The 22,091-nt window shown below is 37.9% G+C and overlaps 1 protein-coding gene across 6 annotated transcripts in view; it reads right to left on the bottom strand.

Annotated features, from left to right (window-relative positions):
* Positions 1-22,091, bottom strand: part of LOC124711645 (DDB1- and CUL4-associated factor 11) — a 129,674-nt gene that overhangs the window by 78,143 nt on the left and 29,440 nt on the right. For 3 of the 6 annotated variants that reach the window (XM_047241849.1, XM_047241834.1, XM_047241858.1), the window contains 2 exons: positions 9,375-9,501; positions 9,195-9,296 (listed from right to left, as the gene is read on the bottom strand). In XM_047241849.1, the coding sequence (XP_047097805.1) occupies positions 9,195-9,296; positions 9,375-9,501 (229 nt within the window). Of the gene's footprint in view, positions 1-9,194; positions 9,297-9,374; positions 9,502-10,321; positions 10,390-22,091 lie in introns of those variants that run through there. The other 3 variants (XM_047241865.1, XM_047241842.1, XM_047241874.1) reach the window with 2 other exon arrangements.

The following is a 22,091-nucleotide window of genomic DNA, read 5'->3' as shown; positions in this document are numbered from 1 at the left end:
AACAGTAGTTTTCCAAAGAAAGATTAATTTCTCAGGTTTAATGTTTTTTCTGCTGTTACAATGTATAGTATAGTTACATTTTATAGAGTATTAATGGTGAGCGTGCCTCAACGATACAGATAGCCGTACCGTAGGTGCAACCACAATGGAGGGGTATCTGTTGAGAGGCCAGACAAACATGTGGTTCCTGAATAGGGGCAGCAGCCTTTTGAGTAGTGGCAGGGGCAACAGTCTGGATGACTGACTGATCTGGCCTTGTAACACTAACCAAAATGGCCTTGCTGTTCTGGTACTGCGAACGGCTGAAAGCAAGGCGAAACTACAGCCGTAATTTTTTCCCGAGGGCATGCAGCTTTACTACATGATTAAATGATGATGGCGTCCTGTTGGGTACAATATTCCGGAGGTAAAATACCGTATTTACTCGAATCTAAGCCGCACTTTTTTTCCGGTTTTTGTAATCCAAAAAACCGCCTGCAGCTTAGAATCGAGTGCAAAGCGGAAGTTGTGAAAAATGTTGGCCACAACTAACTTCTGTCGTCGAATATATGGGGGGGGGGGAAAGAAGGGTGGAAGACGAGCTTTTTTTTTTCCCTCCGCCCTGAGTTTCAAACACTGCATTTTCATACATTATCCAACGAAGTAAATACAAATTCCGTATTGTTCATCTTCGAATGTAGCAGCATTTCAATACACTACGAAAATCCGACTGGCAAGACTGTTTGGGATGTTTGCCAATATGGCCAACTCTGCGTTCTGAATTTTTTCCTACCTGTGAGAAGAGACGGTTGCTAATAGGAAATTTTATGAATTGTGAATCACATGCAGTATTCTCTCCACCATAACAACAATAATAATAATAATAATAATAATAAGAGTATAAACATTTTGCCATGTATTCTTTTGTGTTTGCTGCTATCTCATTTAAATCCTGTCTGACTAATAAACTACGAAACTAGAGTGAGACAACAGCAAACGCGGAAGAATATACATATCATGTCATGTTTATATTCGTATTATTCTTATGCCGAATAGTGATACATTCAGAAATGAGGTACGGCAATTGATTAGATTTTTAAATCTAAGATGACTAATTTCTGTGCAGAATGTAATGTACTAAAGGTGTGTCTGAAAAGATTTTCAAATGGAGAAAAATTTTCGCTAAACTCTCATTCAGAACATCTTCAATCATACGCAGTCTAATATTTGGTTCTTGTTGATCATTATCAAAGAAAGCAGCAGTGTAAGTAACAACAAATAGCAGTCTCTTGCCATTGTTTCGCTAATGAGACATTTCCTCTCTTTTTTTTAATTGTAAGCGGCGGTAGAACGCACAAAAGCAAGCCATGCCGCAAGCGTCAACAGGTTGTAAACACTCATTATCAGAGTGCGACAAACAATGCATGACACAGTACAGTAATGCATTTTCAGCTTTGAGTGACGTAAACACCTATAACAAAGAGAACGGCACTTCTCAGATCAAAGAAAAATAAGCAATCAATTCAAACCAGACGAAGCACATGAAAAAGAAAGGGTACCCGTATAAATACGAACCAAGTGCCTGACGCATTGCAACGGCTACCTGGTAAAGCTTAACTGCTAAGCTTACGACTTGAACCAAACTACTGTAGCTGTATTGTCATTCATTCAACCTAAATTGTGTCTCATATTACAATGGACCAACGTTGTTTTGATTTGGAGGTGCGACCTAAAACTTTTCTCTCCCCTTGAATTTCGAGTCTCAGATTTCAGGTGCGGCTTAGATTTGAGTGAGGCTTAAATTCGAGTAAATACGGTAGTCCCCCATTCGGATTTCTGGGCGGGGACTACTCAAGAGGACGTTATCAGGAGAAAGAAACTGGTGTTCTACGGATCGGAGCGTGGAATGTCAGATCACTTAGGTAGGTTAGAAAATTTAAAAAGGGAAATGGATAGGTTACAGTTAGATATAGTGGAAATTGGTGAAGTTCAGTAGCAGGAGGAACTTTTGGTCAGGTGAATACAGGGTTATAAATACAAAATCAAATAGGGGTAATGCAGGAGTAGGTTTAATAATGAATAAAAAAAATAGGAGTATGGGTAAACTACCACAAACAGCATAGTGAACGCATTATTGTGGCCAAGATAGACACGAAGCCCACGCCTACTACAGTAGTACAAATTTATATGCCAACTAGCTATGCAGATGATGAAGAAATTGAAGAAATGTATGATGAAATAAAAGAAATTATTCAGATAGTGAAGGGAGACGAAAATTTAATAGTCATGGGTACTGGAATTCGACAGTAGGAAAAGAAAGAGAAGGAAATGTAGTAGGTGAATATGGATTGGGGCTAAGAAATGAAAGAGGAAGCCACCTGGTAGAATTTTGCGCAGAGCATAATTTAGTCATAGCTAACACTTGGTTTAAGAATCATGAAAGAAGGTTGTATACATGGAAGAATCCTGGAGATACAAAAAGATATCAGATAGATTATATAATAGTAAGACAGAGATTTAGGAACCAGGTTTTAAATTGTAAGACATTTCCTGGGGCAGATGTGGACTCTGACCACAATCTATTGGTTATGAACTGTAGATTAGTAGATTAAAACTGAAGAAACTGCAAAAAGGTGGGAAATTGAGGAGATGGGACCTGGATAAACTGACTAAACCAGAGGTTGTTCAGAGTTTCAGGAAGAGCATAAGGGAACAATTGACAGGAATGGGGGAAAGAAATACAGTAGAAGAAAAATGGGTAGCTTTGAGGGATGAAATAGTGGAGACAGCAGAGGATCAAATAGGTAAAAAGACGAGGGCTAGTAGAAATCCTTGGGTAACAGAAGAAATATTGAATTTAATTGATGAAAGAAGAAAACATAAAAATGCAATAAATGAAGCAGGCAAAAAGGAACACAAACGTCTCAAAAATGAGATTGACAGGAAGTGCAAAATGGCTAAGCAGGGATGACTAGAGGACAAATGCAAGGATGTAGAGGCACATCTCACTTGGGGTACGATAGATACTGCCGACAGGAAAATTAAAGAGACCTTTGGAGAAAGGAGAACCACTTGCATGAATATCAAAAGCTTTGATGGAAACCCATTTCTAAGCAAAGAAGGGAAAGCAGAAAGGTGGAAGGAGTATATAGAGGGTCTATACAAGGGCAATGTACTTGAGGACAATGTTATGGAAATGGAAGACGATGTAGATGAAAAAGAAATGGGAGATATGATACTGTGTGAAAAGTTTGACAGAGCAGTGAAAGACCTGAGTCGAAACAAGGCCCCGGGAGTAGACAACATTCCATTAGAACTACTGACAGCCTTGGGAGAGCCAGTCCTGACAAAACTCTACCATCTGGTGAGCAAGATGTATGAGACAGGCGAAATACCATCAGACTCCAAGAAGCATTTGTAGCCTTAGAGAAAGCTTTTGACAATGTTGACTGGAATACTCTTTCAAATTCTGAAGCTGGCAGGGGTAAAATACAGGGAGTGAAAGGCTATTTACAATTTGTACAGAAACCAGATGGCAGTTATAAGAGTCGAGGTGCATGAAAGGGAAGCAGTGGTTGGGAAGGGAGTGAGACAGGACTATAGCCTCTCCCCGACGTTATTCAATCTGTATATTGAGCAAGCAATAAAGGAAACAAAAGAAAAGTTCAGAGTAGGTATTAAAATCGATGGAGAAGAAATAAAAACTTTGAGGTTCGCCGATGACGTTGTAATTCTGTCAGAGACAGCAAAGAACTTGGAAGAGCAGTTGAATGGAATGGACAGTGTCTTGAAAGGAGGGTAGAAGACGAACATCAACAAAAGCAAAACAAGGATAATGGAATGTAGTCGAATTAAGTCGGGTGATGCTGAGGGAATTTGATTAGGAAATGAGACACTTAAAGTAGTAAATGAGTTTTGCTATTTGGGGAGCAAAATAACTGATGATGGTCGAAGTAGAGAGGATATAAAATGTAGACTGGCAATGGCAAGGAAAGCGTTTCTGAAGAAGAAAAATTTGTTAACATCGAGTATAGATTTAAGCGTCAGGAAGTCATTTCTGAAAGTATTTGTATGTAGTGTAGCCATGTATGGAAGTGAAACATGGACGATAACTGGTTTGGACAGGAAGAGAATAGAAGCTTTCGAAATGTGGTGCTACAGAAGAATGCTGAAGATTAGATGGGTAGATCACATAACTAATGAGGTGGTATTGAATAGAATTGGGGAGAAGAGGAGCTTGTGGCACAACTTGACTAGAAGGAGGGATCGGTTGGTGGGACATGTTCTGAGACATCAAGGGATCACCAATTTACTATTGGAGGGCAGTGTGGAGGGTAAAAATCGTAGAGGGAGACCAAGAGACGAATACACTAAGCAGATTCAGAAGGATGTAGGCTGCAGTAGGTACTGGTAGATGAAGAAGCTTGCACAGAATAGAGTAGCATGGAGAGCTGCATCAAACCAGTCTCAGGACTGAAGACAACAACAACAACAGTGAGCAGCTTACACTATATATATATATATATATATATATATATATATATATATATATATATATATACACAAAATTCAAGCTTTCGCAACAAACTGTTGCCTCATCAGGAAAGAGGGAAGGAGAGGGGAAGACGAAAGGAAGTGGGCTTTAAGGGAGAGGGTAAGGAGTCATTCCAATCCCGGGAGCGGAAAGACTTACCTAAGGGGGAAAAAAGGACAGGTATACACTCGCACACACGCACATATCCATCCACACATATCCATCCAAGCTTGTGTCTGTATGTGTGGATGGATATGTGCGTGTGTGCGAGTGTATACCTGTCCTTTTTTCCCCCTAAGGTAAGTCTTTCCGCTCCCGGGATTGGAATGACTCCTTACCCTCTCCCTTAAAACCCACTTCCTTTCGTCTTCCCCTCTCCTTCCCTCTTTCCTGATGAGGCAACAGTTTGTTGCGAAAGCTTGAATTTTGTGTGTATGTTTGTGTTTGTTTGTGTGTCTATCGACCTGCCAGCGCTTTTGTTCGGTAAGTCACCTCATCTTTGTTTTTATATATAATTTTTCCCACGTGGAATGTTTCCTTCCATTATATATATATATATATATATTTTAAAAAACAGATTATTTTAATTTTTCCACTGTGTGGCCTGCAATATCTTTGTTGGGGGACCCGATAAAAATCTGAAAATTTCACAGTTAATAGACCTTTATGATATCAAACTTCAGTACAAACTTCAACTTTGAGATTCAACTGGAAGTTACAGAACAAAATTACAAACACAAGTCAAAAATACGTTTTTTAACATCTGCGATATCTAGACTTATGGTAAAAAAATATATTAGTTACAGTATATAATTACACTGTATTGTTCTCTTGTTATCTGTTTTTACTACATCGCACACTGAACATTTGAGAAATTTTTTCACTCAGTTTGGGTGTTAGGTTATAAGTTCACCCAGCCACAGCTGTAAATTTCATGGGAGACAGCTTCCTTAGTACATTTTTATGTGGCATCCAAACTTGATCCTTCTCAATTTTTTAAAAAGATGCCCTTGGTCCTGGATGGTGATACAACACAAGACGTACATCTTTGTTTTGACAGTCAATATTATCAACTTTGCCAGTCCACCACTGTTCATCATAAACACAAGTCACTATGTCTTTATTTTGAAGAACCAGTTGTACACGTTTTCCACACTGATGAAGTTCACTATCAATAAGTTGTGTGAATGGGGTACAAAACAATGAAAAGATCGAGTGCCTTTAATCTTCTGACAGGTGTTGTATGTTTCCTTCAAGACACTGTCATAGACTTCTTGTATTTCCGCACATTTTGTACAAAAACACAGGTAATTCCTTTGATATGTTTTTTACAGAATTCAAACACTTCTTGAGTTGTTATGATATGACTGTCATGGGTCCGCTGCAGACTTGCTTTTTTGACAGCTCGCTTTGTTGTACCCCCGACACCATCACAAGCATTCTTCCCACGGCATGAAGCGAAAAAGTGCCATTCTACATCAAACCCAAAATCATCTTTATGAAAGGAGATGTTAATTTTTTTTTTTATATATATTGACTTGCTGCCCAATCCAAAAAATAAATCAATTTTTTTTATGGAAGGGTGCTGCTGTTTAATGTTGTTTGTTAATTTTAGTTGAAAAATGTGCACTGCTGTAGTGTTGTGTTCAAGGTAGTCTCTCATGACACAAAATATGTGGCTCATTAGTTTATCTTCATCTTTATAACAGAATACAAATGGATGATCTATGGCCTGTTTGTTTACCCAGTGGTGCCCTTGTACTTCATCTTGAACAACAAAGGAATAATTTTCCAAAAAGTCAGCAAGAACTAAGCATTCATCAGCTGCCAAGGTTTGCTTTTTGTCTTTCAAAAATTTACTTTGAGCTTTTGCAATAAAATGATGCTTTTTCAGATTTTCAAGGTTAGCCACCAACACTTCAAAAACTCTTCTAGTGATTTTATGAGTGTCACCATTTCAGTTCTGTCTTGTGCCCCCACTGTTTGTATTTTATATTGTCAGGCATCAAACCGTCTTCTTCGGATTCTTCAAACACGTCAAATAAGGCTTGTCTGCCTGAACAATGTTCACATTTTCCCTTGATCATACAACTGTTACTGTCAATATTGCATACCATAACTTCCAAAAGGTCTTTATAGTCAACTGTTAAAATTGGCCCCATCTATCATCAACTTTATGTTCTGATGATACAAACAAACAAACACAAACATTACGGATGTTGCATGCCTCTGCAACAATACACCATCTTGGTCTCAACTCGCAAAACTTTGATCTTCCAATTTTAATGTCAGGATTTTCTTTTTTAAATTCAGTTCATTTAAATTACACAATATTAACCTTTTTTGTCTTTGAATTTTAGAATCATTTTCTTTCACAGAAACACAGTCTTTTTTGCCACACATCAAACAACTTTTATTGTCATCGTCGTAATACATACTAACTTTATTGACTGTGTTTTCATCTACCAAATTAGATGCACTTTTCTTTTGTAATACTGGTAAAATTCCCAGTTCTTTCACTAATTGCCATATTAACTTAACAAGACATTCTGACACATTAAATTTATCACTGACTTTTGCTCCACTCCAAGAGTTCAGCAGTAAATTGATAATCTCAATTTTATCCTCTTTATTTGAAGTACTGCATTTAGTTTTTAGTTTTTCTATAAAATCATCATATTCAGTTGGTGATGTTTTAGAACTTCCATCTGTTTTAATACAAATTGTATTTTGAAATGAAACTTCCAAATTCTTTTTGACTGTAGCCGTCACTTTCTCAATTTTTGTATTCAAGGCACTTGGTCTTTTATCTTGACTTAGTTTTCTAATTTTACTACCAGGCAATATACCCAGGATTTCACAAGCTGTATCTACTTTTTTAATGGTTGCTCGTAAGTCACAAAGTTCTATATTTGAGGTTTCACTATCCCTTCTCTTGTGAATTACAAGTATCTTAGAATAACATGTTGGACACAATGATTTTCCTGGTATGAGATTGACAAAAGGGCTTTTATTTTTAGAATAATGATCAAATCTTATTTCTCGCAGACCTCTTGTTATAGGTTTCTTATGTTTCTCAAAAGTGTCCTTGCAAAACTGACCAAAAAGATGATGAAATTTTTTGAAGTATTTCTTTTCATGGTACCTGCATGTTGATTTGACCTCTGAGCTGACTCTTAAGTAAAACAATTTTTTTTCTTTTTCACTGTAATCTTCGATTAAAGTAATGTCTTTAGGATACACTCCACACACACTTTTCTTACATGCTTCATTAATAACAACACAATCAGAACACTGAGACACCATTTTTCAACTGCACACTTCAAAAACTTGTAGCTAAATAAGTGTGAGTAGACAATTGTTGGTATAAGGGGGAAGACAACAATCAGACTTGTATAGGTTTGCAGATGCAATTGTTAGCCTGCTGAAACAATTATCACAGCATTGTTTTGGCAAATAATCATTAGCTAGTGTAATGTGGTGTGTTACACTATGCAACTGGTATACTTCATTTGATTAGCCTACCAGATATCACAGATGTTAAAAAACATATTTTTGACTCATGTTTGTAATCTTTTTTCCATAACTTCCAATTGAATCTCAAAGTTGAAATTTATACTGAAGCTTGATATCATAAAGGTCTAATACGTGTGAAATTTTAAGATTTTTATTTGGTCCCTCAACAAAGATATTGCAGGCTACAAAATGGAAAAGTTAAAAAAAATCCATTTTTTAAAATAGTGTATTTTTTTAAGTGTAAGCTGCTCGCCACTGATACTCTATAAAAAGTAACTATACTATACAGTGTAATAGCAGAAAAAGTATTAAAGCTGAGAAATTAATCTTTCTTTGGGAAACTACTGTTCAAAAATTGAGTTTTTTTTAATTTGTGGCTGATAACTTTGAACTATTACAAATATATTAAAGAATACATCCAGCTAAGTGATAATGATGTTAATTTGTAGCCCAGAGTGTGCTGAACTAAATGCATTTTATCTGAAAGGCTTACGACAATCCACTACTGAATAATTGTAAAAAATGTAGATGCTTGCAAATACAAAGAAACACATGCGGCCTGGAACAAATATGGCTGCCATTTCAAAATAATAGACAATAATTTTTTTTAAAAATATTTTTGTGGCTACTAAACATTGGGGGATCCACTCACCAAATATAAAATTTTTCTGAGATGGTCAAGCAACCAGTGCTGGACCACTTGGTATGGACTGACCCCGATTTATTAGTACAAGCACATACATAACTGACGTAGTGAGCATACAGGCAGTGTACACGTGGTGATCACGTGTCACCCACCACCACCACCACCAGCTGCTGCTGCTGCTGCTGCTGCTGCTGCTGCTGCTGCTAATACTACTACTCCTACTACTAACACACTGTTATTTTTAACAATTATCTCCATTTACTATTAAATACAAAGAATTTCACCACAGAACATCGCATTCAGTCACAGCTAGTTATCCGTAAGAGGATAACAAAGAAAATTAAATAGATTTAGCAGGCTAAGACTCAACTAAAAAATGAGACAGCTAGAATAAAAATACTATAAAAATATAATGGATTAGATTAAAGAATTAAGATTTTCTTCAACTAATAGAAAAATTGTTTATAAAGTCTTTTATATCTGAGTTAATAACTTTCGCAGAGTATCTATTCTCCTTACCTCTCTTGCATTTATCATGGCAGCAACAGAAATCGGCCGCTTCCTCCCAATGGAATGTAATAGGCCACATGACTGTCTTGTAGTCAGACTAAACTCGCTTTTCTGAAATGAAATCAAGGTTCAGTAAAACATCCAGGCAGAAAAAGTGAACATAATATCCAAATGAGCCGATATACTTACATCTAAATTTTTTGTGTTGGGATCTGGATCTATCCTTGGAGGAGTCGCAGCAGCAACAAATTCATCATCACTGTCGTCCTGTTCAGAAGAGATGATGTGCACTTGGCCGCTGTGGAACACACGGACTCTAAGAATTAAATAGTATGCATGACTTGATCTTAAACATTTTCATTGTGCAACGAAATCTAACCTTAAGAAGCAACATAACTACATGTACGACTATGTGTGTATATCTACTGTTAATGGATCACTTTCCTCTTTTTTTTTTTTTTTTTTTTTTAATCAACATGAAACTGAAACACTGAACAATATACCTTAATGCCTAAGAAACTAAGAAATGTAGAGAAGTAAAGGATTATAAGTTGCACAAAATTATGAAATATAAAATTTAATCCAAACCACAACAGTTGTTTGTTTATAGAACTCACTCCTTTCTTTAAGGTTATCTCATTTTTAAACAGAATTTAAACTTAATTTTTATTGACAATATTGGCACTATTTCATGAACAGAAAATAATAAAGTACATGGCCCTGTACAGAACAAAGTATAACATAATTATGTCCTACCACCAACTGATTTATTATGGAATGAACATGAGAAAGTTTGAATGAGAAAGCCATGCTTTATTTACAAAGTAAACCAGTTTCCTAAACATTCACTACCTCAATGCAATCGTCATAATAATGTAATGACTTGTTCAAGCCCACAGCAAACAGGAAAATAGGTATTCAGTGTCTGCTGAGAACGACATCATTTGAGATGAAGCACAAGCTCAGATTCAATGAGAATGGGAAAGTAGATCAGAGTACCCTTTCCAAAAGAACCATCAATGCATTTGTATTAAGTAACTAGTTGTACCCAGCTACGCACTGCTGTGGCTCAGTCTTCTTAAATGGAAAAGAGAATGCACACTTTGTAACACACAAATATGCAGGTAAGTCCTAACCTCCTCCTCCCCCCGTCTCTGTCGATCTCCTCCTTTCTGTTCTGTACTTCCATTTCTCCTCACATGTCTGTCCAGCTCCTCCCTCCCTTTGACCTTGAGCCTTATTTTATTGCTGTTGCAAATTCATATTCTGTAGCAGTTCTCTAACCGCATGCCCATAAGCCAGAAATATATCTTTCCTGTTTTCTGTGAAGACCATCTGGAAGGAAGAAAACAAAGCAACATATTGTGTGTGAGTGTGTGTGTGTGTGTGTGTGTGTGTGTACGATTTGTGGTAACCATGTTTTCCATTTATATATACCACATATATTTAGATATTATATATATTTAAAAGTATATACAATCTAATGTCAGTCTGAATGTTATAGTGTAAAAATTTGAAGTAAATAGGCCAAGAACTTTTCAAGATCTTTGGTAAAATGCTTCCCCTTTATACAATACATATTTATTTATATGTAATAATATATTTTATAAAAAAATAGGCACATAAAACACAGGCTTTGTTGCACAGAAAGTTGTACCAAAATTTAAAAGCAATTGCTGAAGAATTTCCAGAGATGTAAGATTTTTAACAAAAACATTTACATTTTTCTTTATATAGATCACGAAAACCATGGAAACCCTATCTCCGAATTGCCCAATATTCATTAATGCATGTTCACTAGATGAGCAGTTACTTTATCCATATTACTTACAACATGTGCAATTTCTTTCAGGCCACAAAGCCATGCCACATTACAAGTTTTGCCAATGGACTGTAAGACAGAGTGTTGAAAATACCCAGTTCCCAGGTTGTGTTTTATTTACAGATTAGTTACGTGATTCTTGGAGGTTGGGTGAATGATGTTTAAGAATGAATAATAAGCACATTAAGCATCTCCAGTAGTGTGATTAGAAAGAGGGCCATCATAGGATAGAATTGCACCAAACTCAACAAATATTTGTTTCCAGACATATGTTTACAGGTCACCCTTTTCACTAATTTTGACCAGCATTATTCTCCTGTAAAAATATGCACCCTGTACATGGAGTATCTATTGTTATCAGAAAATGGAAAGCTGACATCAATCTAGAGTTTCTTTAAAAATCACATTGCTTTACTATGCATAATCCAGGGATTATTTCACAGTGATTTAAGATCTGTTACTATAATACAATGAAAATAAATAGTGCCAAAATACATACACGCAGAACACTTAAGAATGTTTATGAGGATAACACAGGTGGCCATCCGTTGCTTTGCTGAAGGAACAATCCTGTCTACCTGAAATTATGAAGGAAAACCACAAAAACCCTAAATCCAGATAGCTGGGCAGGTCAAACTCCATCCTCCCGAATATGAAGTTGTGCACTGCAAACACTATGGACACCGGGAATTCCACGACTAAGAACATTGATGTCTCTATGTCCTTCCTGTAATCTATCTGGGAAAATGAGACTGTATCCCCCTTGATGACTGAGATGTTTAGTTCAGGAGACTGACAAGATGTTCCTATCATGCACTATAGCTCTTGGTGCATTTGCTTGTGACAGCTTCACTTTGTGATTATGAACAGAAATGCAACAGATGTTTTAATGCTCCCCATTGGTTATGAACTCTACCCTGAGTCCTAATCTTTAACCGTGTAGTATGTGTTATTTATGAAGTGCATTTTTAGCTGCCTTTTTAACTACAGCAGAACCTCCATTATTCAACCTTTGATTAACCCACCCCTTGGATTATCTGACCATGTGTCCAACCAATTGATTGCACTCCATGTCGAACAGCATGCTTGGGTGATGCTGTGTGGGTTTGGGTTTGTCTGAGGGTTAAGGAAGACTAATTCCAAGCAAGGTTGGCGTCGCCAGTGGAAAAAATCATCAGGTGTAAGGCAATTTGCTATTTCAGGTGGAGAACCTTCTGTTGATGATGATGCATGTAGGGAGTTCGTTGAAAAATTCGAAAAAAATTGTCAGAAAACAAACTGGTAACTGATCAATTATACAACATTGACAGGACTGGGCTAAATGACAAAATGCTCCCTCAAAAGACCCTTGCCTCAAAGAATGAAACAGTTGCCAGCATGAAACTAACAAAGAACAGGCTGAGCAAGCAACATGCAGCAATGCAAGTAGTGACTATAAACTGCAATTGTTTGTAATTGGCAAATCTGAGAAACCAAGAGCCTTCAAAAACAAACATGTCAGTAGGCCTACTTCCTGTTTATTATAAAGCTAAGAGAAAATAATAATGCTCGGATGAATGGTAACTTGTTTAAAGAATGGTTTTGATGCATTTGTTCTGGCTGTTAAAAAATACTTTAAATCAAAACCCTACCACACCACACCATTTTATTGCTAGATAAAACTCCAAGCCACCCTTCTGAGTCTGAACTTCAACAAGATAACATAAAAGCTATGTTTTTGTCCCTCCACATGACTTCAGTAATCCAGCCAACAGGCTAGGGAGTTACTGATTGGTTAAAATGACATTACAGGAGGAAACTTATCGAACAAAAGCGCTGGCAGGTCGATAGACACACAAACAAACACAAACATACACACAAAATTCAAGCTATCGCAACAAACTGTTGCCTCATCAGGAAAGAGGGAAGGAGAGGGGAAGACGAAAGGAAGTGGGTTTTAAGGGAGAGGGTAAGGAGTCATTCCAATCCCGGGAGCGGAAAGACTTACCTTAGGGGGAAAAAAGGACAGGTATACACTCGCACACACGCACATATCCATCCACACATACAGACACAAGCTTGGATGGATATGTGTGGATGGATATGTGCGTGTGTGCGAGTGTATACCTGTCCTTTTTTCCCCCTAAGGTAAGTCTTTCCGCTCCCGGGATTGGAATGACTCCTTACCCTCTCCCTTAAAACCCACTTCCTTTCGTCTTCCCCTCTCCTTCCCTCTTTCCTGATGAGGCAACAGTTTGTTGCGAAAGCTTGAATTTTGTGTGTATGTTTGTGTTTGTTTGTGTGTCTATCGACCTGCCAGCGCTTTTGTTCGGTAAGTCACCTCATCTTTGTTTTTATATATAATTTTTCCCACGTGGAATGTTTCCTTCCATTATATTACAGGAGGAAATACGTACAACAGTGCTTTGTTACAGGAAGAGGGTTGTGATCATCTTTAAAAAAAAAAAAAAATTCCAATATAAAAGACGCAATTTATACCGTTGCTCAATCTAGGGAAGAACTTACGAAAATCACTCAACAAAAAAATCGTGGAAGCAAGCTTGGCCTAGCCAAACCCAAGAGCAAGAACTTTCAGAAACTAAAGAGATAGCCACTCCTGATTTAGTGACTGATTTGCAGACTCTTCCGAATTATATCCAGCATGCTAATGTAGAGGAATGCTTAACAGAAGGTGATGTCACTGCTGTTACCAATGAAGAAATTTTGAGATAAACAGATCATTGATCTTGTTTTGCAACAGTATAGTGTGAGCAAGAGAAATCAGATGGTGAAGAAAAGGAAGAGGACCAAAAGATCAGTCACTCTACAGCAAAGGAGACTGCACTGGAGACTGCCCTCAACCCTCAAATATTTGAAACAAGAGTCAACCACTACAGCTGTGCACATATTGTGGGCAAAGAAGTGGCATGACGCAGCCACAAAGTCAAGGTTGGGGGAAAAAAAGGCATTCGACACTTTTAAATAGATTTTCAGTGTATAAAATTTTCAGTTTTCCTTTCTCGTTATTAGAAATGTACTTTCAAAACATAATTTTGATTTAGTACATAGTTTGGAGCTCTGTAAATGATGTGTTTAATTCTCCTGTGATTATCAAACACTTTCAGTGTTCCATCTGCATCCTTGTCTCAAAAGTGACGGTTAATCAAGGTTCTACTATACATGTCTGTTAGTAACATTTTCATCTCATTGGGCAAATTGTTATACAATATTATTCCCTGGTAGAAAATGATGTTTTGAGTTTTTTATTTGTTTATCCTTCGGTAAATGCAAGTCCAAACTTGTTCTTGTTCCATTATTAGTATACAACTATTAGTGAAATACTTTTTAATGTATTCACTCATATGTACAACAGACTGATAGGTGTACTCACTTGGTGCAGTATGGATACTACTCCTTTAAAATGGTTCTTTATAATGAGCCCAACTACTACTTTCAGTTATTACTCTTATAAAATCTGCGTCCATGACAGTGTAATTATTCATGCCAACATTCCCCATACGGTATGATGTGGTGTGGGATGATCTATGTGACTGGAAATGAACACACTTCGTATGCCACAGTTGCAGTGTAAAAGCTTTTATTGTTCTGAGATGACTAGTTTCAACAGCCCTATGCTGCCATGATTTGATCTAAGATGAAAACATGAAGATAATGAAGGGAAGAGAGAGGGCCCTGCAATTAGTTTCACTAATCACATGAAATACAAAATTTCATATACCTAATGGAACTCATTATAAAATTGCCATGTTACATTACATGAAGTCAAAGTATAAAAGGCAGTCCACACGTATGCATGTTGTCCAAACTCCTCTTCTCCCCAATTCTATTCAATACTTCATCATTGGTTATGTGATCTACCCATCTAATCTTCAGCATTCTTCTGTAGCACCACATTTCGAAAGCTTCTATCCTCTTCTTGTCTAAACTATTTATCGTCCATGTTTCATTTCCATACATGGCTACATTCCATACAAATACTTTCAGAAACGACTTCCTGACACTTAAATCTATACTCGATGTTAACAAACTTCTCTTCTTCAGAAACGCTTTCCTTGCCATTGCCAGTCTACATTTTATATCTTCTCTACTTCGACCATCATCAGTTATTTTGCTGCCCAAATAGCAAAACTCCTTTACTACTTTAAGTGTCTAATTTCTTAATCTAATACCCTCAGCATCACCCGACTTAATTCGACTACATTCCATTATCCACATATTGCTTTTGTTGATGTTCATCTTATACCCTCCTTTCAAGACACCGTCCATTCCGTTCAACTGCTCTTCCAAGTCCTTTGCTGTCTCTGATAGAATTACAATGTCATCGGCGAATCTCAAAGATTTTATTTATTCTCCATGGAAATTTAATACCTACTCTGAATTTTTCTTTTGTTTCCTTTACTACTTGCTCAATATACAGATTGAATAACATCGTGGAGAGGCTAAAGTCCTGTCTCACTCCCTCCCCAACCACTGCTTCCCTTTCATGCCCCTCGACTCTTTATAACTGCCATCTGGTTTCTGTACAAATTGTAAATGGCCTTTCGCTCCCTGTATTTTACCCCTGCCACCTTCAGAATTTGAAAGAGTATTCCAGTCAACGTTGTCAAAAGCTTTCTCTAAGTCTACAAATGCTAGAAACGTAGGTTTGCCTTTCCTTAATCTTTCTTCTAAGATAAGTCGTAAGGTCAGTATTGCCTCACATGTTCCAATATTTCTACGGAATCCAAACTGATCTTCCCCGAAGTCGGTTTCTATCAGTTTTTCAATTCGTCTGTAAAGAATTCAAGTTAGTATTTTGCAGCTGTGACTTATTAAACTGATGGTTCGGTAATTTTCACATCTGTCAACAACACCTTTCTTTGGGATTGGAATTACTACATTCTTCTTGAAGTCTGAGGGTATTTCGCCTGTCTCATACATCTTGCTCACCCGATGGTAGAGTTTTGTCAGGACTGGCTCTCTCTGAAGGCAGTCAGTAGTTCCAATGGAATGTTGTCTACTCCCGGGGCCTTGTTTCGACTCAGGTCTTTCAGTGCTCTGTCACACTCTTCACGGAGTATCGTATCTTCCATTTCATCTTCATCTACATCCTCTTCCATTTCCATAATATTGTTCTCAAGGACATCGCTCTTGTATAGACCCTCTATATACTTCTTCCACCTTTCTGCTTTCCCTTCTTTGCTTAAAACTGGGTTTCCATCTGAGCTCTTGATATTCATTCAAGTGGTTCTCTTTTTTCCAAGGGTCTCTCTAGTTTTCCTATAAGCAGTACCTATATTACCCCTAGTGAGATGTGCCTCTACATCCTTACATTTGTCCTCTAGCCATCCCTGCTTAGCCATTTTGCACTTCCTGTCTTCTACTGTACTTCTTTCCCCCATTCCTGTTAATTGTTCCCTTATGCTCTCCCTGAAACTCTGTACAACCTCTGGTTCTTTCAGTTTATCCAGGTCCCATCTCCTTAAATTCCCACCTTTTTGCAGTTTCTTCAGTTTCAATCTGCATTTCATAACCAATAGATTGTGGTCCGAATCCACATCTGCCCCTGGAAATGTCTTACAATTTAAAACCTGGTTCCTAAATCTCTGTCTTACCATTACATAATCTATCTGATACCTTCTAGTATCTCCAGGATTCTTCCATGTATACAACCTTCTTTCATGATTCTTGAACCAAGTGTTAGCTATGATTAAGTTATGATCTGTGTAAAACTCACCAGGTGGCTTCCTCTTTCATTTCTTAGCCCCAATCCATATTCACCTACTACGTTTCCTTCTCTTCCTTTTCCTACCGTCGAATTCCAGTCACACATGACTATTACATTTTCGTCTCCCTTCACTACCTGAATAATTTCTTTTATCTCATTATACATTTCATCAATTTCTTCATCATCTGCAGAGCATATAAACTTGTACTACTGTAGTAGGCATGGGCTTCATGTCTATCTTGGCCGCAATAATGCGTTCACTATGCTGTTTGTAGTAACGTACCCGCACTCCTATTTTTTTATTCATTATTAAACCTACTCCTGCATTACCCCTATTTGATTTTGTATTTATAACCCTGTATTCACCTGACCAAAACTCTTGTTCCTCCTGCCACCGAACTTCACTAATTCCCACTATAAATTTAACCTATCCATTTCCCTTTTTAAATTTTCTAACCTACCTGCCCGATTAAGGGATCTCACATTCCACGCTTCGATCTGTGAAACGCCAGTTTTCTTTTTCCTGATAATGACGTCCTCTTGAGTAGTCCCCGCCCGGAGATCCGAATGGGGGACTATTTTACCCAAGAGGACGCCATCATCATTTAACCATACATTAAAGCTGCATGCTTGATGAAAACCTGTTTAGTAAAATGCACACAGTTGACACAATCCTTGTACCATCCATGCATATCAGCAGTGAACGGGACTCTCCTATCCTCACTGCACAGCAATACGCTGCCAGAATCTGGTAGAAAGTTACACATCTCGGCAGTGGATGGTGTATGTAGTGCAAGCTAAATGATCGCATGCTGTGGTTACAACCAATGAAAAGCAGTGCACCAGAAATAAACTTGGATTTGCCATAGTACCCAGTATATCAATTAGGACCATACATATAAAATTATCATGGGGTTATGCTCCATATAAAATCTGTTGTATTTAAGTACTGTGTGCCTACTGGCAGTGGGAAGACAACAGTAGTGAATCAAGAAAACATTAAAAAATAACCTAGATCTTGTATTAACAAAGCAACATGATGTAAAAAGAAAACTGCAGTGATGCAAGTGTGAATGCTATATCAGCCAGTCCTAGTGGGGGTCTTGCAAAGGATGACTCGTGTAAAGGAGGGCTACACAAAAACCACATGGGGCTGATGTCACTTCAAAATCACCTAATTCATATACAAGCCTTATTGGGTGTGAGGTGTCTATTACAGAGAAAATCAAAATGATCCATACTATAAAAAGCAATGTAGAGATCTACATGGATAACAATAGTGTATATGTGAATCGGTCACACAGTGCGTACAGAATGTCTGTAATCTGTGCTGTGTGTTATGAAGTAGTGTAAATTGGAGCTTTTATGCAAATAGCAATGATGAAAACTGAGTAGCTGGGCTGAGTCCAAGGTCCATATTTAGTATTATGGCTAAGGGATGAGGCAGGAAATTTTATCATCATCTACCTTCAGGGACTGCAGATGAAACTTCACGGGATCCTACCAGGACTGGCCGGTCTAACATTCCCAGTTGCACCAGTGCGGTTTGCTTTTTACATCATGTTGTTTTGTTAATTAAAGATCTAGGTTATTTTTTAAATTTTTTGTTATTATTATTGTCATTTTCTCACTGTCAACAAGCACACATTTAATAAGAGCATAAGCCCATCGTAATTTTATATGTATGGTCAGGTGACAGTCCTAATTATTACATCAGGCACTTTGGAAAATCCACCTTTAGTTTTGGTGCACCGCTATTCATGGGATATACCCACAGTATGTGATCATTTAGCTTGTACTACATATTCCATCCACTGGTGAGATAGGTAACTTTACACCAGATCTGCCGCCTCTATGCTAACACTTCACGGCAGTGTAGGCCTGTGTGCCAAGCTTGAGAGAGTCATATTCAGATATGCATGGATGGTACAAGGATTTTATCAATTGTGTGCATTTTAACAACTATGTGCATTTTATCAACTGAGTTTTTTTTATCAAGATGTGCATACATGTGGCGTCCCTTTTATGCTTTAACTTCAGTAATGTAACACGGCAGTTTTATGGTGAGTTTCATAAGGTACATGACATTTTGTATTTTCATATTGCCAGTGAAATTGTGTGTGTTGTTCATTTCTTCCCATTCTTAAATAAGTGCTTCACAGAGTTCTTGTCACAACACATATGTGTTTAATCTCAAGCTTTGACAACATCCCCCATTGTCAATGTCATATATTTACAAAGGGCTGCATGATACTTTATTTAGTTTGTTGGATTATGTCATGGAGACATCACAAAATAATGGAAGTTTCATATGCTACCAGAGATTATGCAGATGTCTACGACTCAAGAACTTTGGCAGTGAGGCTGATTTCATTAGACAGTGGATGACTCAGCTGATTTCTGTGTTGCTTTTCAACATCAAGTGTCAGATTCGGTATACCACTAATAAAGCAGCCACTGTCCCAGTTAACTATGTTGTTACATGATCTCAATGACTTCTTTGATGGCAGAATCCTAGCAGGAAGGTGTGTGGGATAATATTGCAATTTCATCAAACATAATCTTTTGTTTGTTTATGAGGCTGTGTTCACAACAACGGATTTGTCAAAAGTGTGATATTTAGTGTGGCATCAGTGCTCTGTGCAGTGTTCTGAAACTGTCCATATTGACCATAACGACTACAGGCAACAGATATTTCATAGATTACACAAACTGTTTTGAAAATGGATTGAATATCACGTCTGCCCAGTACTCTGCCTATATTACTTGTTGCACTTCTGAAGAGGGGAAAGAGAGGTATAGGCTGATGTCTTCTGGTGATTGAGTAACTCTGGGTTTTTTGTTTCTTAGAGACAGGTAACTCAAATATATTGGTCTCTACAGGCCTTCTTGCAGAATGCATTTCTAAATTATCGACCTTGTAATTCAGGTGTTTGTTATTAAAAACAGTTTTACCTTTATGTATCAGTGTATTTAAAAATAATTTCTTTTGGGCTAGGTGACGAAAGCTTTGTGCATTAAGATATAGCTCAGTCAGCATTGGCTTCCAGTAAACGGAGTGCCCTAGTCATCCATCTGATGTTCATGTAGACCATCTAAAAATGATAAGCTTCCTTCTCTCTCCATCTCAACAGTGAATTTGATATTTGGGTGCATACTATTCATGTGATCACATAACAGATTAAAGGATTATATTCCATATGGCCAGATCATAGAGGCGTCGTCATTGTAGCGAAAGAAGCAAAATTGACTTAAGAGTTGAATTTATCACATTTTTTGAAATGCTCCACTGAAAAATTAGCCACTCCTGGAGGCAATGGAGAACTCATGGCTATTCTGGCAGTCATTTCATAAAATTTACCACTATACAAAAAGTATGGGGTCACCACAGCATGGCCAAATAGTTTGATAGCCTTGGGAGGAAAATGGTCTGCTAATACTGTAATATATGAGGGTGAGTCAAATGAAAAATTTAAATATTTTTTTAAAATATTATTTATTGTGCAGAAGTGGTACAAAGCTGTATCACTTTTCAAAATAATCTCCTCCACGCTCAATAGTCCTCCAGTGCTTACAAAGTGCATAAATTCCTTTAGAAAAAAATTATTTTGGTAGTCCACACAACCACTTACGCAGCGCGTGGCAAACCTCTTCATCAAAACAGAACTTCTTTCCACCCATTGCGTCTTTGAGTGGGCCAAACATATGAAAATCACTTGGGGCAAGGTCTGGTGAGTATGGTGGAGGAGGAAGACACTCAAAATGCATGTCTGTGATTGTTGCAACTGTTGTACGGGCAGTGTGGGGCCTTGCATTGTCATCTTGCAAAAGGACACCTGCTGACAGAAATCCATGTTGCTTTGATTTGATTTCAGGCCGCAGATGATTTTTTAGGAGATCTGTGTATGATGCACTGGTGACAGTGGTCCCTCTAGGCATGTAATACAGCAAAATGATGCCTTTTTCGTCCCAAAATAGAGTCAGTATAACCTTCCCAGCTGATGGTTCTGTTCGAAACTTCTTTGGTTTTGGTGATGAGGAATGCTGCCATTCCTTGCTCAATCTCTTCTTCCGATTGGTGGAAGTGAACCCAGGTTTCGTCTCTTGTAACGATTCTTGCACAAGGGAGCCATCCTGTTCTCGTTCAAAGTGCCGAAGTAGTTCTTCACAAGCATCAACACGTCGTTCTCTCATTTCCGGAGTCAGCTGCCATGGCACCCATCTTGCAGACACTTCGTGAAACTGGAGCACATCATACACAGTGTGGTGTGCTGACCCATGATTAATCTGTAAACATGCTGCAGTGTCATTCAGTGTCACTCGGCAGTTTTCCTTCACTATGGCTTCAACTGCTGCAATGTTCTGTGGAGTCACAACTCATTGCGCCTGACCTGGACGAGGAGCATCTTCCACTGAAGTCACACCATTTGCAAACTTCCTACTCCATTCGCAGACTTGCTGCTGTGATAAACTTGCATTACCATACTGAACCTACATTCGTCGATGAATTTCAATAGGTTTCACATCAACACTATGCAAAAACTGAACAACACAACGCTGTTCTTCCCTGGTGCAAGTCCCAAGTGGGGCGGCCTTCTTTATACTGATACTGCGACAGTATGTGTGCATCTGCACTATGCTACCACCTACAGGCCATTCTGCACGCTGTTTGTAACACACTTACCAACTTACAAGATAACGGCGTGAAGTTTTGATTTGTTATTGGAAATTTAAGGTTTTCTTTTGACTCGCCCTCTTATTTGCACAGGGAATTTTGCGAACAGAGACACCATATCCAAATTGGTCATAATTTTGTCTGGATTCATTCTGATTAGCTTAATTATATTCACAAACATTTGATAGTTTTTCATATGATGTTTACAGGGACCAACATATGGCTCTTGTTTGGCCTTCACTAGCTTGTAAGTTGGAGAACCTATAGCATTAACAATAGATCACAATGGACCATAATTCGTGGATTTTAAGCAAACCATAAAGCCTTCAGAGCCTAGAGACTGTGTTCACAGATTCTTTATCACATTGTCTGGTAGGCCTGAATTCTTCAGTAGCTGGGTTGGAGTGATACAGAAAATTTCCATTTTTAGACGTTCTACTTGAACAAAAATCAAGAGTGCAATTAGGGCACTCTGTTTACCAGTAGCTAACACATACTGACCTAGATCCCAGAGCACAAAGCATTCATTATCCAGCCCAAATGAAAGCAGTTTTAAATATGCTGATACAAAATGCTACAATTGCTTGTGACAAGGAACATGTGGATTACGAGATCAGATATATAAGAAACTTGTACCGGAAAGAGGACTGTAGCAGCTGAGATATTAAGTTGGCCATCTCTAAGAAACAAAAATGCAGAGAT

Source organism: Schistocerca piceifrons, chromosome 1 (genome assembly GCF_021461385.2).
Source record: "Schistocerca piceifrons isolate TAMUIC-IGC-003096 chromosome 1, iqSchPice1.1, whole genome shotgun sequence".
NCBI lineage: Eukaryota > Metazoa > Arthropoda > Insecta > Orthoptera > Acrididae > Schistocerca > Schistocerca piceifrons.
This window is presented reverse-complemented; position numbering and strand designations above follow the sequence as displayed.